Source organism: Schistocerca gregaria, chromosome X (assembly GCF_023897955.1).
Source record: "Schistocerca gregaria isolate iqSchGreg1 chromosome X, iqSchGreg1.2, whole genome shotgun sequence".
In the NCBI taxonomy this organism is placed as follows: domain Eukaryota; kingdom Metazoa; phylum Arthropoda; class Insecta; order Orthoptera; family Acrididae; genus Schistocerca; species Schistocerca gregaria.
Window position 1 is genome coordinate 725,100,257 of NC_064931.1, and position 17,727 is coordinate 725,117,983.

Genomic DNA, 17,727 nt, shown 5'->3' on the forward strand with positions numbered 1-17,727 from the left:
CAACTTAATGTATATCATCTCTGTGTAATAGTTTGATCTGTACATGAACATGTGCACAATGAGTGAAATAATTTGCTGTGTTGGAGAATAGTACTTCACACCATATATTAGTGCAACATCCATGAATGTCACCTCCATCTTATGTAGTAAGTTTCTGGTGCTTATTCAGTTTCCTCTCCTTTGCTTTAAGTGTCTTCTTCCACATTTCTTGTTTGTGTGAAATATAAGTATGTAAATCTAAACACATAAATAGACAGAGTGAATAATAAATAATGGAAAAAGTTACTGAAGGCTGTTAATACATCGCAGAAATTGAGACAGTTTTCAGGCAGAACAAAATCCAAATTTCACCAAAAGTCAAAGACAAATTATCTACTGCCTGATAATAAAAGTTGAAAACTGACAATAATGCGGAATACAACGGATAATAAACTAGGTTTAAAACATGAAGTTGAAAAAAGGATAGACAATATTGAAATAGGTCTGGCAATGGATTTAGTGTAAGTTGAAGACATTGAGCTGGAGCAATCAAGAAAGATGGTTGACACTGTGGGGTAACATAGAGATATAGGTTGGCTGCTGGAGATGGCACATTCTTTGGAAAATGCAGGTAGTACAGCTGCATGGTACAGATCGGCCCCAGGTAAGCAAACAGTGGTTTATATGTTCAGTGAGAAGAAATTAAATGCCAGAAATTCAGAATATATGCAAGGTCAACTTTGTCAATCATAGGTAGTAGCACTGGAAAAGACAATGTTACAGAAGTGATGGAACACTGTACAAAAATACAACAGAAAATGAGCTATGAAGATGAAGTTCATTGTCACATTATTGAAAGCCACAGAATCTGTGACTTTTGAAAAGATCATTTGCAGGATGTCATTTATGTTCTTAATTTCGTGCTTGATTTCAGGGATGGACTTATTGATAAAGGTGAATTTGCAAGCATATGCAGAACACTTTTCCGAAATGACAGAGGCTTTATATACAATATTGAGCAACCACAGATTGAAGAAATGCATGCTGTCTTTGATTTAAATAAGGTACGTAGTTACCTCAAAGTTACATACTACATTTATGACATGTTGTTAATGAGTAAAGTGACATAAAAACTAAGAAGCTTTGAATGCTACACTGCATGGCATGGATATTACTATGTGATCACATGAAATAAGGGAACCTAGTATCATACACTGCCGGTGTTGGAATTTCTTTATCCGCTTTCAGTATCTCAAATGTGTTAAATCATCATGGTATGACATCATACAACTGACAGGAAAGGTTTTGTTCTTTAAACATAAGGCAAACCTTTTTACATATTTATGCAACTAGAGCACCTTAGGAAAAGATTTAGTGTGACAGATATTCTAGCAACAAAATGATGCATTTCATCAAAGGTGTTGAGGAGGCACCATAAGGCTTCTTTCACCGTTTTTCATGCACACTCACATATAAATTTCCCAGTCTCTTTGCAGATGTTTGAGAGTGGCTGCAGCCTACCCTATACATAGTGTGCTCAATCATTGATAAAGCTACTGACACTTCTCATCAAAGGATGCAAAATGACATTAGATCATCATCGAAATTATATGCTGTGTTCTTCCTTTCATCAGACAAGAAATTTGATGAAGCATCACATGTAATTAATGTAATTATACACAAAGTAATAATAAAGTGAGTCCAGGTTACTTGTGCAGACTTTTGCTTTCTTAGATGCAGGCTACAGATTATGAGTTGTCAAATTCAATGAATTCTTTGTAACATTGTCAGAAAATGCTATATTAGTCCAGTAAAAGCTATCTAGTTCAACACTGTACTACTTCTACATGTTTCTGGGTTTAAAACCAAAAAATTACACAAGTTTTAGCTGGATTTATCATTAACATAAATATATCTGTGAATATTTTAACATTATATGTAAATATTATTGTGAATGTGTAGTATGATTCAGCTAAGATGTTCACCTCAATTATTTATGGAACCATGTCAATATATTGTAGTTTTGTTTTCACCCATATGAATCTTAAAAAAAGTCCACACTGAACACTATATAGCCTCTTGTCATGTTGTTATCGTTGTGGTCTTAGGTCCAAAGACTGGTTTGCTTCAGTTCTCCACGCTAATCTATCAGCATTCTTCTGTAGCACCACATTTTGGAAGCTCTTCTTCTCGTCTGAATTGCTTGTTGTCCATGTTCACTTTCATACAAGGCTACACTCCAGACAAATACCTTCAACAAAGATTTCCTAACATTTAATTTTATATTTGATGGTAACAAAATTAAAACTAAATACAGACTTGTATCAACTTATATTTTTCAAATGGAACTACAGTAATTTCTGCTCTAATATTGTAAATATCTAAGAGGCGAATTCAACCACATTTCACTCTCCAAAGTCTGATAAATGGTTTCAGAATACTACAATATTAAGAACTTTTATTTTTGCAATTATTACTGATGTTGTGATTTTACAATGTCAGTGTGTATCTTTAAATTAAATTTGTATTAAGTTTTTGTTCACGGGATAAAGAAGCTGCTAAGAGTCTTATTAAAAATGCAGAATAGCAGTGAAGAATTTAATTTAAAACTAACACTAATCACACTTGGCTGCATGGGACTGGACCAACACACAAACTGGAAAGCAAAATATGAAGATGATTCACCAGGTAACTACAGCAACAGTTCTGTGAAGGTCACAAGCTGAATTGATTTGTAAAACAGGAAATTGAGATTAAAAGGTTGTTAAATAATAGTATCCAATGAACAAAAACTTAAAATACAAATTTAACTTAAAGATACACACTGACATTGTAATATCACATCAGTAATAATTACAAAAATAAAATAGGGAAGTTTGTGGCCATAAACACTTCTAAACAGTTCTATTTAAGTTATCAAGTATTCAGTATGAACTGCATTGCACATTTAAAGTTTGTGGTGTAAGGACTTTTGGACAGACTGAAGAGATTTGCTGATGTCATGGGATGTGCTGCAACAGTGTGATATTTTAAATTCTCTTGGGTCATTGGAGCTTGTGCACAGACCTCATCTTTCAGCTTACACTAAAGAAAAAGTCTAGTGGTGCAAATCAGGCAAATACGCTCTTGAGCTGATAACACGATTGTGTCCCTCTCAGTGATAAGAAAGAGTTGCATCAGAATTTTCCTTGCTCACAAGAGAGAGTAGTGGTCATGACACATATATGCTGGCACCACATGCATCTATGTATTTTGAGTGTTACCCCCTCTGAGAGATCTGGTGGCAGTTCTGTGAGAAAGGGTTTGTGTGTGTGTGTGTGTGTGTGTGTGTGTGTGTGTGTGTGTGTGTGCATGTGCATGTGTGCGTGTGCGTAAGCCTGAATAACCACCTTTTGCAGTGCAGATCACTGCAAGGCATGTAAGAAGAGTCAGTTAGGTTCTGAAGGTACCAACAGAGATGTGGAGCCATGCTGAATCCAATGCTGTTGCCAGCTGCACTAGATTTCTCGGTTGAGGGTCCATGGTGCGAACAGCCTGATTGAGATAGTCCCACAGATTGTCTATCGAGTTTAAATCCGAGGAGTTTGGTGGCCAGGGGAGTACGGTAAATTCATCCTGGTGCTCTTTGAACTGCACACATACATAGTGAACTGTATGACGTGTTGGATTGTGTTGCTGGTAGATGCAATAGTGCCGAGGGAAAAAAAAATGCCTCTAGGGGTGGACATTCCGGCCCCCCTTCCCCCCTTGAAGATACCTGCATACTTAAGTTGATCTATTGTGCCTTCCAGAATGATGAGATCACCCAGAGAGTGCCACAAAAATATTCCCCAAGCCATAATGCTCCCTCATCCATTCTGGACACTTGAAACGATTGTTGCAGGATGTTTGCTTTTCAGGTGTAGAGCATAAAACTTGGTTCATCTCAAAAGGCCACCTTTCATCACTTACTGATCATCTAGTTGTGGTATTGGCATGCAAATTCCAGCCTTGGTTGCTGATGAATGTCAGTCACCATGGGTACCTGTTGTGGGAGCCCATATGCAACAACATTCGCTGACTGGTCATTGAGTACACACTGTCAGTAGCCCTTTGGTTTATCTCAGTGGTCAGTTGCTCAACAGCTGCACGTTATTTGCCCATACATGTCTCCACAGCCATCATTCACCACTGTCATCTATGGTGCATGGTGCAGTACAGTTGCCTTGGCTCCAGTTTTGTATAGTACCACCCTTGATCTGAAAGCCAATGAATGTGCCATTTTGGACGACACATAACACATAACTCGCTCCATTTCCATATTACAACAATGACTGCACTGTTTTCTGCATCACTCGATGTGCTTTGTATACCATCTACTGCTAGTGCTGCCGCCTGCCATCTGTGAGTGGTTATTGCACATTGATATCGAACGTAAGTGGTGGTCACATTAATGTGACTGCACTGTGTAATTGCTACATTCAAGTTTTCCGTAATTTATGAAGGTCACATATTTGATAAAGAGGATTATTTGAAGAAAGAACCTATTGTCTTGAGCAACAAAATTCCTTCTGTCTTCTGCAGTCCCACTGATTAATGTGCTTGTGAAGTGATACATGATGCAGATTGAAGTTGCGATAATTAAAAATAGTAACTTTAGTAGTGATAGTGATTCATAGATGCTGCACCTCACTATGACAACTGCCGCCTGTGATTGTAACAGGCAGAACTGGCAGTCATGCTGGCCACGGCACCTGTACAGAGGTATGGCAGCCGTGTGCCAGTATTCTATTGTTCTTTGCTGTATGAAGCACGCAGTCTATGTTTATACCGCTATGACTGCATGACCCTGCTTAGTTTCTAGACTGTCTCAGTTTCACTGTTGGTTTACATTCACTGTGCAGGTTACAGTGACTCTAGTCCCATGTATGGTTTAGGCTTTCGCGTCAGACATGGACAGGAAAGTGCTGACAAGGACTCGCCCTATTGTGCAGGAGCAGTCCCCAACCCATTTGCACCCAGTGGCTGTACAGTGGGCCCAAAGTTTCTTGAGCCTTGATAACTACCGCTCTCACAGCAACAGTAACAACATAAACAGCACTAGGAACAACAAAAACCGCAACAAGAACAGCATACTGCTATACTGCAGCTCTCATCTCAGCAGCAGCAATGTCAGTCAGCAGTCACGGCTATGCCCCCACCACTGGTTGACTGCTTTGACGAGGTTTCAGGAAGCTGTACGGTATACCTCCAATGTTTTGGTCTACATTATCATGCTTGTAGCATTTCCAGTTAGCAACAAAGTGCCTTACTCTTGTCTTATAGCAATCATTTGTACAAATTGACTACTCATGAACACAATTGATTTGTCTTTAAATGAACTGTGTGATCAGTTAACTGAAAATACTATGATCATTAGACACACCTGTTGCAGGTAGGCTACAAAGTAATCGGTGCAGGCTGCTGAAATGCAGGGTCTCGCATGCCAGTGCAATTTCACTTGTCAGAAATATAAATAAATTATTGACTAATGATGCTGTTGTGCACCAAGCCACCAACAGGGAAGTCACAGCTAAAGCATTTGTCACATCTGATCCTAGTTTTAGTGAAACCAAATGATGGAAACTCCACATAGAAATGTCAACAGTGTCGGAAAAGACATTGCTACTTACTATAAGAAGACACGTTAATCTTCAGACAGGCACAAATAAGGCACTTACACAAAGCTTGTGGCCATAGCCTTCATCAGCAAATGAGAAACAGAGAAACAAGCACCTAGCACCATTCATACACCCAAGCAAGCACACCTCACATACACTTGATTGGCAACTCAGGCCTAGTTTTGGTGAAGTCTTTAAAGATTGTTAAAGCTTTTGAGGTTGCTTCTGACACTCAGCATACTTTCACTAATGAAATTGAAGTGTCAAAAATAGTCAGTCACTGTCGCAAGCAACAGTCAGCTGACGATTGTGATTCATCATCTTTTTATACCCAAAAGTCACAACTGAGCTCACAGTTGATCTTAGTGATTTCCCCTCAGCGTTGAGTAACCTTATATTGAAATATTCATCACATAAGCCAACGAAATGCCAGTCAAGCCCCAACTGTGGCAGACGAAGCTGTTGCTTGCACGATGCACTGTGTGGCACCTGGCAGCGGTGTGTCAACAAGCTGCTCGTGGCATCCTGTACCAACATGGACCAATGACAGCACGCTGTTTTACAGAGACAGGGGAGCTGACCAGGCAGTTCTGCCTGCACTGCAGAAGATAACATTGAGTCTTACAATTTCCAGCCCTTTAACAGAGTTCCAGCTGGACTGAGGAGCTGCTGTGTCAGAGGACACGTGTCAGCAACTCGTCTTACCTTTCTTGCTAAGGTTCTGGAATAGGTTGTACGATACCAACAAAAAACAATGTCTCTCCCTGAAAAATTGTCACTTACAGCTAAGTGTAAAAGCATCAAGCACATAGTAATGTCCTTAGTAGTGAAGTTGCCCAAGGCTCTTAAAATATTTGGCTTAGGTGTCTTCATGATATTTGGTTTCAGAAAAACAGATCATGTAACAGTTACTAGGTACAGTATTCAAATTGGCAGCTGGTTGCATGGAGGTACAGGTCTGTGTGCGTCCTCTTTCTATTTAGTGAATGGCTCATCGGCCCATCCACCTTCTTCCTAATCAGTATGTCCAGGAAAGGAATACAGCCATTCTCCTCTACTTCCATCATGAAGGTGATATTCTCATGTATGCTGTTTCGGTGGGCCATAAACTCCTCCAGTGTCTGCCTGCCATGCTGCCAAATCACTTTGAGGAGGTGGCCCTACAAACTGCTCACTGTAAACCCAGGCACTTCTGCTATGTCGACAATACTTTCGTGATTTGGCAGCATAACAGGCAGGCAATGGAGGGTTTAAGGACCACTTAAAAAGCATACATGAGAATATCACCTTCACGATGGAAGTAGAGGAGAACAGTATATACCATTCTTGGATATACTGCTCAGGAAGAAGGCGGATGGCACGATGGGCCATTCAGTGTATAGAAAGAAGACGCACGTAGACCTGTACCTCCATGCAACCAGCCGCCACCATCTGGCGCAATGCCAGTCAGTACTGACCACCTTGGTACATAGGGTGCACGTCATTTGTGACAAAGAAAGCCTCTCAGATGAATTACACCACCTAAAAGAGGTATTTAGAAAAATGGGTACAGTGAAACCCAGATTGGTAGGGCCTTCAAGAGGAGACAGGCGGACATATTTCGGGAAGAGCAAGATAACAAGAGGCTCGCCTTTCTGCTATATTTGGGGCCCCTGTCAGCCAAAATCGGGAGGCTACTGAGAAAATCAAACATAAATACCGTCTTCCCAACCAGCCCCGAAGCCGAAAGAGCTGCTGGGCTCAGCTAAAGACCCACTCAAACTCAACACACCTGGCATATATAGCATTGCCTGCGAATGTGGCGTACAGTACATTGAGCAAACGCAGCGCAGCATCTCGAAAAGGTGTGAGGAAAACATCAGAAACGTCCGACTTGCACAGCCAGAGAAATCTGCTATAGCTGAACATAGTATCAAAGAAAATCACACTTTTGATTTTGAGAACACCAGGGTGCTGTGCCGAGCCGGGAGCTATTGGGACAGTGTCATTAAAGAATCGATAGAAATATGGGGCCATGAGAATCTTGTGAACAGGGACAAAGGTTATCAACTGAGTGTGGACTGGAATCCAGCACTTGCTGCAATATGCCGTGAATGCACCAAGACAGTCCATCTGGCAAGACGCGACCAGAATGCTTTGACGGAAACACAAACGACGCACCCACTTCCCCCTCCACCCCGCCCCCTGGCTCTCCTGGATCCAGCCCCCTGTGGCCAGGTGGGTGGGGAGCACACTGCAGGTATAAACGGACTGGCATCCGCAAAGTCTCGGCACTTCACCAGAAGATGATGAGTATGTCACTCGTTGAAACGTTGCAGTTTGAAGACACCACCACTCGGCTGGAAGCTTGAGAACCCTTCACCAGCTGTATACACTGGGAAAGCATACATTCACATTTAGTTATTAGACATACTTTCACCAATCTCAACCAGTCAGTGGACAGCGCCTATGTTTTTTTTAAAATTAAAAGACCTTATGGGTCCTCACATGTTTGTGGTGTTTTCAAGGCAACTATCAATGCTCAGTATAACATTGATTTCCATTGTATGTGTCACACAGAGGATTTGTTAACAAAACTAGCTGGGGAAACATTTTTCGAAAGTAGATTGAAGAGATGCTTACCTCCACCTTGTATTAGATAGCAAATCACAATAATTGCTGGTCTTAAATACTCTGTTTGGCTTGTACCGGTATAATTGTTTATGATGTGAGGTTGCCAGTGTCACCACCATCTTCCAGCAATACTCAGAAAAGTTTATTCCAGGTATTCCATACTGCCGTAACTATGAAGACAATACACCTCTGGTGAGGATCTCAGCCATGCCTCATACCCTTCCAAACTGGTTACAGCACGAACCTGGCCATTGTTTGCCCTACTTCCCAATTTCAGAGACGAGGGATTTTGTAACCCAACAAGGATCGGTTATCGAGAGGGACTCAGAGATGCTGCACCTTGCTACAACTACTATCGTCTGTGGCCGGAAGGGGCAGAACTAGTGTGTGATATGAGGCGCACCTCTCGCACAGAGCTGTGGCAGCCTTGCGGCCAGTATTTTATTGTGCCGTGTTGTATTAAGTACTCAGTTTATTGTCGTACTGCTGCGACGACAATGACCCTGTGTATTTTATGGATTGTCTTCATTTCTCTATTGGTTTACATTCATTTCACAGATTACAGTGACAATTGCTCTGTTTACAGTTTATGCTTTTGTGCCATATGTGGGCAGAACAATTGCTCTGTTCACAGTTTATGCTTTTATGGTATGTGGACAGAAAATTAATGCTGCTAGACTGACTTATTCTGGTGACACTTGCAATTTCTCTGGAACTAATATGTGGATTATGACCACAGGTACCAGGACATACATTTTGTTCATTGTGCTCTTTGTAGGCATTCCTCTTACCCCCTGTGTAGCATTTCAGTGTTCTTCTAATAATAATTTTTTGCGCGTTTTCCAATCTGTCATTCTTGTTGTACACCATTTGTAAAAATACTTACGTGCATACAACTCAGCTGATTCTTTTCTGTTCTTTCTGCATTCTCCATAAACTATGTTTTGGTGAGCAATAGACCCACTCTTATCCCCAAAGTAATCTGTACTCCATGGCCATGAAATGAATAGGAAGCTACATTTCCTTTGTGTCCCTTTTATGGTGGTATCAGCATGGTGCAACACTCCTTTGTTCTTACCTGAAATTACATATAAATTCACTTGTCTATAAGCCAGCAGTTGGTTTGATGTTTGGAAAATAAATCCTAAGTTCTAATTATTGAAATTTCTGTGAAACTGCATAATATATTTGGAAAAGCGAAATGTTGTTGAATTTGTCTCTTTCAGATCTTTTGTACTGTCAGTTCAAATTACTATAGTTTGTCTTCAGTTAAAACTTCTAGACTGAGAGGACATGATTGATGTATAAAACTGCTTCCTGACATTTTGTCTCCAACTGTGGGAGACATTTTCCGAGGTAAAATTGTGTGATTATACTGTGGTTTGATTTGAAAAGGTGAAGATAATACCAGGTAGCTTTATAATTATAATTGCTGTGACAGGATACTATATATCCTTTAGTGAGGACTTTAGTAGAATTTATTTGAATGAAACGAGAATTCAGATATGTTGAACGATCCTGTAAATATTTGGTGCCAGTGCCTTAGCTGCATCAACCCAAATACAGGAATGATTCACTAACATTTTTGCACAATTTCATCTCTGAAATATTACAAATCTGTGTAAAAAATCTATAACAAGTCTCAAATATATGTTAATAATTGCTTTTTGAAATAAATGTAATATGGCTAGAAAGAAAATAATATAGTTAACCTGAGGGGCTTTATTGCACAAGGTTTTCTTAACCACTGGTACCTAAACTCACTTGGGCATAATGCAGAATGTACCTCTGAGGTACATTGCAACAATCAAAGATAATACACAAATCATTACTAGTTCTCCTGCATAAATATGTGCACTAAAATCATTCTTCAGCTGAGATGCATCTTATCCATAGTATGAATATAAAGTGCTTTCTAGCAGTCCATACCCATAATGCAATGATAAGCATTCTGAATTTGAAGCAGTTTTGTGTAGTGCACCATATGTAGAAGTTTGTGCAGATGAGCAAAGGACGATCATTATGTACTAGAGTCCAATCTGCTGTTGCAGCCACAAGTATTTGATTGACATCAACAGATATTCTGATTTTGCAAACCACTTCAACCCATTGAACTCCATGCTTAAAACTCTGCGTGGAATAAATACTGGCAGGAATAGAGGTAACAACATGCTTTATAACCGAGGTGCTGAGTAGTGAGTAGTTTATAGGCACATAAATAAGATTGAAATCATCTCTGGATAATGTCCTTTGGAAGAAATAATCTTCCATCATGTGCATCCCCCCCCCCCCCCTGCCCCCGCACACCCACCCCCACACACACACACACACACACACACACACACACACACACACACACACACACAATGACGTAACTGCTACGTTGTCCTGGCACTGCAGCCAGACTAGGTTTTAAAGGAATGAGGAGGATCAGAGAGGTGGAGGGAAGGGCAAATGAGGCTGGGGAAGAAAAGGCAGTATGGGAAAGGGAACAGAGAAGGGTGGAGAGAAATAATGTGGGTATGGAATGAAGTGGGGGGGGGGGGGGGTCAGAAAATAGTGGAGATTGGAGCCAAAAGGACTGTGGGATTGAAGAATGTGCTGTAAGGAATATTTACATCTATGAAACTCCAACAACCTAAGTCTGATGACTTCGAAGAACAGCTTAGTGAAGATTCCAGTCTGTCATCTGCATCTGCCGACAACTTTATGCCTAAGATGTAAGGTGAATGGTTGCCTTTACTCTTTCCTTTATTTATTTTAAGACATATGGTATACTAGAGGTCGTGTAGTAGTCATACACCTGGGCTGAATTGTTTTCATCTGCTGAAATTAGTGTTATTGTCTTTGAAATTTGGCCTGACATATATGAAACCCAGTTGTATTGACATTCAACTTATTTCTTTCTGCATCTAAATTAATTTATTTCTGCATCTAAATTAATAAAGAATTTTCTTTTGTGTACCTATGTCTGAGGCATTATGATGGAAAGAAATTTCAGACTCACTATTGCCACAGTATCTTTGATTTTCTCCTTGTTAACAAAAACATAATCACATTTCTGCCAAATTGTCAGTGAGTGTGTGATCACTTTATTTTTGCCGAGGCATTCTCAATAATTTTACATTTGATGCATTGTTTGGATAATCACTTGAGCACTACAAAATGTTAATTGAGAACACAATAAATTCGTAAATCTTAATGCATGAATAGTTAACAGGGAAAATGCTTCAGACTAAATGAATTTTAGAAAGAGGTTCCAGTACTGTGACCTTCTTGAGGGAGGGCGGTGGAAGTGTTTTTTAAATTTAGACTTCTTAAAGTGTTGTTCTAATGCTTTTCTGCACATTTTGAAAGTGTGAATACAACATCTTTAGTGGTAAAAAATAAAGTTAGTCTAACCAAATATCAAAAAATATTTTTCTGATTCTTGTTTGTTAGAGGTATCGGTGCATACCACTGTATTTTTGAACTTCCACATGCACTGATACAAGATGCTAATTTTGTCCTTTTGCACATAACAGAAGTATAGAAATAAGGTTAGTACTGCACTAGTGCCCTACTGAAAAGGCAACTAATAAAATACCCAAAAATCAGCAGGTTGTTAAGTGTCAACAGAACTCGGTATACATAAATCTAGAAGAACTTGAGATTCTAATCAAATCAAACAATTAAATCCAAAAAGTAGATATTATTCAGTTTTTGGGACTGTAAGTAGATCATAACCTGAATTGGAAAAAACTGTCCCATAGATTCAGTAAAGTGCACATGTTCAGTTGCATGGACAATACGTATGCTGATTTAAATTGAGAAATAAGTTATTTTGTGTATTTTCACTCACTAAGGTGTAATGGAATAACTGTTGGGGGTATCTTTACACAGATCACATTTTCAGAAGACAGACTTGTGCTAATCCCAAAAGTCTTGTAGAAATCTCTTTAAATAGATTTATATTGTGCACTACTGTTGTACATTGTTATTGAAAACTAAAGCTAGTCTCAGTATTGAGTTTCAACAATAAGGATGATGATTTTCCTCAAATCGTGTAATCAAGAAAAATATTACTTCAGTGGGTGCCCCCAGAATGTTGATTCATACTTGCGGTAACTTTTATCTCTCAGCCTTTTTTTTATGTGTGGCTTTACAGGGTCATTACATACACTTACATCTTTACTCCTCAAGCCACTTTACAGTGTGTGGAAGAGGCTACTTCTATCATGCCCCTTTCCTGTTCCATTTGCAAATTGTGTGCATAAAGAACGACTGTCATTAAGCCTCTGAATAAGCTTGAAGTTCTTTGATTTTCTCGTCATGATAGTTCTGTGAGCATTTGTATCCAAATGATCAGCTTTGGTGCAGAAGGACCCAGATTTGATTCCCAGTACCTCGTTGAATTTTTGTCTGATAGGAAGGTCTGAAACAGTGTCTTCTCTGCCTTCTGAAGCTGAATGAGGAGCTGCTCAAATAATGAAGCAGGCGCACATTCAGGATTTATCTACCATAATAACATGTGCAAAAACTGGTAATATGCCAGTCGCGTGTCCCAAGGTTTCAGATCACTTCTTGTTCTGATTTATAGGCAGCAGTTGACCAGTCAAAATGGACCTGAGGCCAAATTTGTGAGGGTGGCAGTGGTATGTGGAGGGAGGTAACACCTTTCCCCTGCTTCTCGAAACGTGCTCCCTCAGAATTTTAAAAGTAAAGCTCTCCTTAATACACAGCAACTCTGTTGTGTCTACAACTAAGTTTGATGAGCAACTCTGTGATGCTTTTACATTTACTAAACAAACCCATGATAAAATTCACTGCCCTCCTTTGGATCTTCTCTCTTTCCTGTATTAGTCTTGCTTCATAGTGGTTCAGACTCTCAAGAAATACTTAAGAATCGATCAAACGAGTTTTCAGTAAAATACTTCTTTTTGTGGGTGAACTACATTTTCTTACGACTCATTTAACAAATCTCAGCATGCCGTCATCTTCTTCTCCTGCATATAATTTTATGTTTGTTAGGTTGCCGATGCTTGATAGGGTCAATTGCCAGCCCCTACACTGCATGATCTGTAAACAGCCTCAAGGAATTTTTAACATTATTCACCTTGTAATTTATGTACATTTTGAGTTGCAACAACCCTATAACACCCCCTGGGAGTACATTCAAAATTACTTTCTCATTTGATGATGTGACCCCATTCAGAATGACTTCTATATATTTCTGTCTGCTGGGAAGTCCTGAGTCCAATCATAAAGCTGGTCCAATGTTCCATGAGCGTGTACTTTGTTCAGTAGATGACAATGCGAAACTGTATCAAATTCTTCCAGAAGTTGAGGAAAATGTCATCAACTGCTTTGTGGATCTCGTGGATAAGCAGAGCAACATGAGTTTCACGTGATTCCTGTATTTGGATACTATTTTGATCTCTCCACAAAAGTCATTATATGTGAATATTAAATGTGTTCCATATGTGCAATAGATTGTGTCATCCATATAGGCCTGTACTTACATGCATCTGTCTGATGGTTCTTGTTGAAAACAGAAATAACCAGCATCTTTTACCAATCACTTGGGGCACGTCTTTGCTGAAGAAATTTTCTTGTCCATGTTTATTTATGCCTCTCTTAACTTCATTATTGGGCATGTGTCAGCCACAAATCAAAAAACATGTAAGACTGCAAATTTGGAATGCTCGATACATATGCTGTCTCCTGTTATAATGTTTGTATTAACATGAATAGTTGATAAATTTTTGCTGTGATTACAGGATGGTTATATTGACAGAGAAGAGTTCATATTTTGCTGGGATCGTTGGATAAAGAAAGTGAGTATAACAAAAAAAAGAATGAAGACTTCACTGGCTTATGCCAACACACACACACACACACACACACACACACACACAGAGAGAGAGAGAGAGAGAGAGAGAGAGAGAGAGAGAGAGAGAGAGAGAGATTGTAAGCTACACAGTTTGGCAATAACCATTCATTTGGGTGGACAGTTACTTGGTAGTCAGGCCCACATAAAATGCTGTGCAAGTTTGTAGCAGAGCTGGTGTATGAAAGGCTGCTGTGGCCCTGCTTCTGTGGGGCAGGATAAACCTGACACAACTGGATTAGGATGTGCAGGTTGGGTGTATCAGACAGATCTTGCCCCTGGGGCTTTCACATAGATGTCCCCTTGTGTGAAGTGGGTGGGAGTGGGTGTGGCATAAGCAGGAACAGGAAATTGTGTAGATTGAGTAGGTAGTGGAATGCTGCTTTGGTAGGGATAGGAACATTTGTGGGCAGGATGCTCATTTTGGGGCACAATGACAAGTACTCAAAACCATGGTGAAAGCTATGGTTCTGTTGTTCCAGTGCAGAATGATATTTGGTGATGAAGCAAGAGCTCCTTTGTATTTTTCTGTTGGGGTTTGTTACTGGATTAGGGATGTGTGAGAATATGATACGGGAAATTGTCTGCTGATTAGGTATAGGAAATGGTCGCCATAGTGGGCAAGCGAATTCCTGTCACTGTAGGCACACCTATCAACAGGTGGCCATTCTATATGGGAGGGGCTGACAGCTCTCAAAATGCATATGCTGTTGATGGTTAGTGGGCTGTTTGCAGACAGAATTATAGATGGAACCATCAGACAGTTGGAGGTAAACAGCCAGGAAGATAAGAAGGACCAGGTGGAGTGAATGGGCGAGAAGGTATTGAGACTGTGGAGGAATGAAGGTAGGTTGTCGTGGCCCCAGGTCCAGATCATAGAAGTTACCATCAGTGAACCTGAACCAGACGTAAGGCAGGCTAGGAATGTTTCTTCTAGATGGCCCATAAAAGATCGACATAGAAGAGTGCCACGTGGGTGCACATGGCTGTGCCACAGATTTGTTTATACACCACCCAGTCAAAGGAAAAGTAGCTATGTTTGTTTATGTAATTAGTAAGATGCATAGGGAATGAGATGGTGAGTCAGGAGTTGGAGGGACATAGGGAGAATTAGTGTTTGATAGCAGAAAGGCCCCAGCCACAGGGGTGGTGATTTGTATGTAATTGGCATCAACAGTAGGGTTTGCTGCTGACACACCGTCAGGTGGCTTGCAGAGTATGGATGTACATGTAGATGTTTAGAGGTTATGCTGGGCTTGTATGTGGACGAGCCAGACAATTAGTGGATGCCTTCTGTTAGAGTGTCACTTTGGTTCACCATGACAGTGTTAGAGCCTTTGTTTGTGGGAATGGTGATTAATGGAGGATCTGCCTTGGGGTGTCAAATAGTTGTTCTTTCCTCCACTGAGAAATTACTGGTCCTGGGAAGGGACATGCAAAGGAGATTGAGGCCAAGTTGGAAGTAAGGAAATTGTGGAATTTAGCCAGGGGGTGATTAGTTGGAGAAGACAGGGTAGGATTGGATGATGGTATGAAGTGGGAGAGGCAAGGTTCCATATTGCAAGTAGGTTGGCTATGGTTTGAGGGACTGATACAAAGAAGTGTTTCCACTGTAGGGATAGGAGAAGGAGAGTAGGTTTTTGACAAGTCCAACATGGTTAAACTTGGGTGTAGTGCTGAAGGTGAGGTCTTTGGACGGGACTGAAACTTCTGTAAGATTGAGATTTGTGATGGTTAGGTTGACAACATTGTTTTTGGCATGTTAGTAAATTTGATAATTTTTGAAGTGGTGCGTGGAGTAGTCTTCCATGAGGTGCAGGGTAGGGTTTCAATTTCAATGGTACGGTGTAGGTAGTTCTGTTTGCTCTGTAACAGTAGCTTACGTAGGGAGCAGAGGCATTTCAGGGATGCCTTGGCCATGGAGGTTTGTTTTTGTATAGCATCAGGTTGATGAGGTATAGGAATCGGTGGAATCTGAAAATTTGAGGTTTGTGTGAAAGGACAGTTGGCATCCAGAGAAGGAAATTTTTATGGTTTGTTCTTGGGGAGGGGTCATTCCATGATTATGTAGCATTTAAGAAACAGGATGTGGGGCTGGGCTTTAGTTAGAGCTGGGGATACTGCTTTTAACTAATACAGATATATGGAACAGGAGTCCGTATGGGGTGAGATGTTGCTGAGAAGGAGAAAAGAAATTTAATGATGTTGGTGAGTGGTGGATAAACACTGGGGAATGTAGGAGGTACAGTGAGGTGGTGTTTGATGAGATATAGAAACAAAAGTAAAACTCAGTAAAAACATGAAATAGAAGCAGGAAATGGACATATGAAAGCTCTCGATGTTTGTAAAGGGAGCTATGGATAACATGTTGTGAGTTTGTGAAATGAAAATGCTGGAAGACGTGCTGTTTGCTGTCAGCTAGCTCTGTGATGCGAGGATTTTTGTTCACATGTTAGCAACCATCACGCAGCAGAAAAGAAGTGACAGATGCAGAATGGTGATGGGAGCAATGCGTAGAGGAGGGGTGGGTCAGTTTGGAGATGAAATGTAGTAATTTGCTGCTTAAATCTGGCAGAAGCATGGCTAGAAGGACAGCATGCAATGCAGTTGAAGTGGCCACAACCGCACTGCAGTTGAAAGGCCACAAACCCACTGCAGTGCAAGTGGCCACAACTGGTACCACAGGGAGCCATTAAAGCCATGTGCGACAATGCTGTTCAGGGCCAGTGTTATGGGTGCATGAGCAAGGCGAGAAGAATAACTTAGGGAGAGATACGGACGGACAGTAGAGAGAGATAACCTTCACTGATTCTCGACGAACCCCAGCTATGACCACTTGCATCCCTATTCATCACTGGTGATACACCCAGCCTCCCTAACCACCAATATCCTCCATGCCCATGGCCTTGCTGCTGGTGAACACTGCCTGTCCCAATGTCTCTATGATTTCAAACCCACTCTCTCATTCCTTATACATCCAACTAAATACATCCCTACACTTTACTACTTCTCCTTTGAGGGGGAGGTGTATAAAGAAATCCACAACATGGTCATTGGCACTTGCATGGCACCCTCCTATGGTAATATGTTAAGGGCTATGTAGAGGAAACCTTCTTACCCTCCCCAAACCCCAAACTTCTTGTCTGATTCAGGTTCATTGCTGTTATCTTAATGATACGGACTCAGGACCAAGACACCACATGCTCACACCTCCACAAAATCATCATCTTCTCTCCATTCAAATCACGTAGTCCTCTTCAGTTCACCATGCCACATTTTTGGACGTAGACCTCGTCTTCTCTGATGATTCCTGATTCCATCCACAATTCTGTGCACATCAAGCCCACTAACCATCAACAGTACCTGCAGTTTGGCAGCTGTCATCCCTCACACACACACACACACACACACACACACACACACACACACACACACACACACACTAAACAAAACAAAAAACACCTCTCTCACACAGTGTGGCCACCTGTGGATGGTTGTACTTGCAGTGATAAGAATTTCCTTGCTCAGTATGGTGAAGAAGGTCTTTAAGGTTTTCACAGACAGGCACTACTCCCTAAACCTAATTCGCAGACAATTTCCCACACCATATTCTCACATACCCCTAAT

The 17,727-nt window shown here is 40.7% G+C and overlaps 1 protein-coding gene across 5 annotated transcripts in view; it reads left to right on the forward strand.

Annotated features, from left to right (window-relative positions):
• The window catches only part of LOC126298722 (uncharacterized), a 355,049-nt gene that overhangs the window by 181,139 nt on the left and 156,183 nt on the right, over window positions 1-17,727 (forward strand). For all 5 annotated transcript variants that reach the window (XR_007552658.1, XM_049990151.1, XM_049990149.1 and 2 more), the window contains exons 3-4: window positions 914-1,043; window positions 13,991-14,047. Coding sequence is in view for 4 of the 5 variants with exons in the window: in XM_049990151.1 (XP_049846108.1) it covers window positions 914-1,043; window positions 13,991-14,047 (187 nt within the window). In the remaining variant the exon portion in view is untranslated. The remainder of the gene's footprint in view (window positions 1-913; window positions 1,044-13,990; window positions 14,048-17,727) is intronic.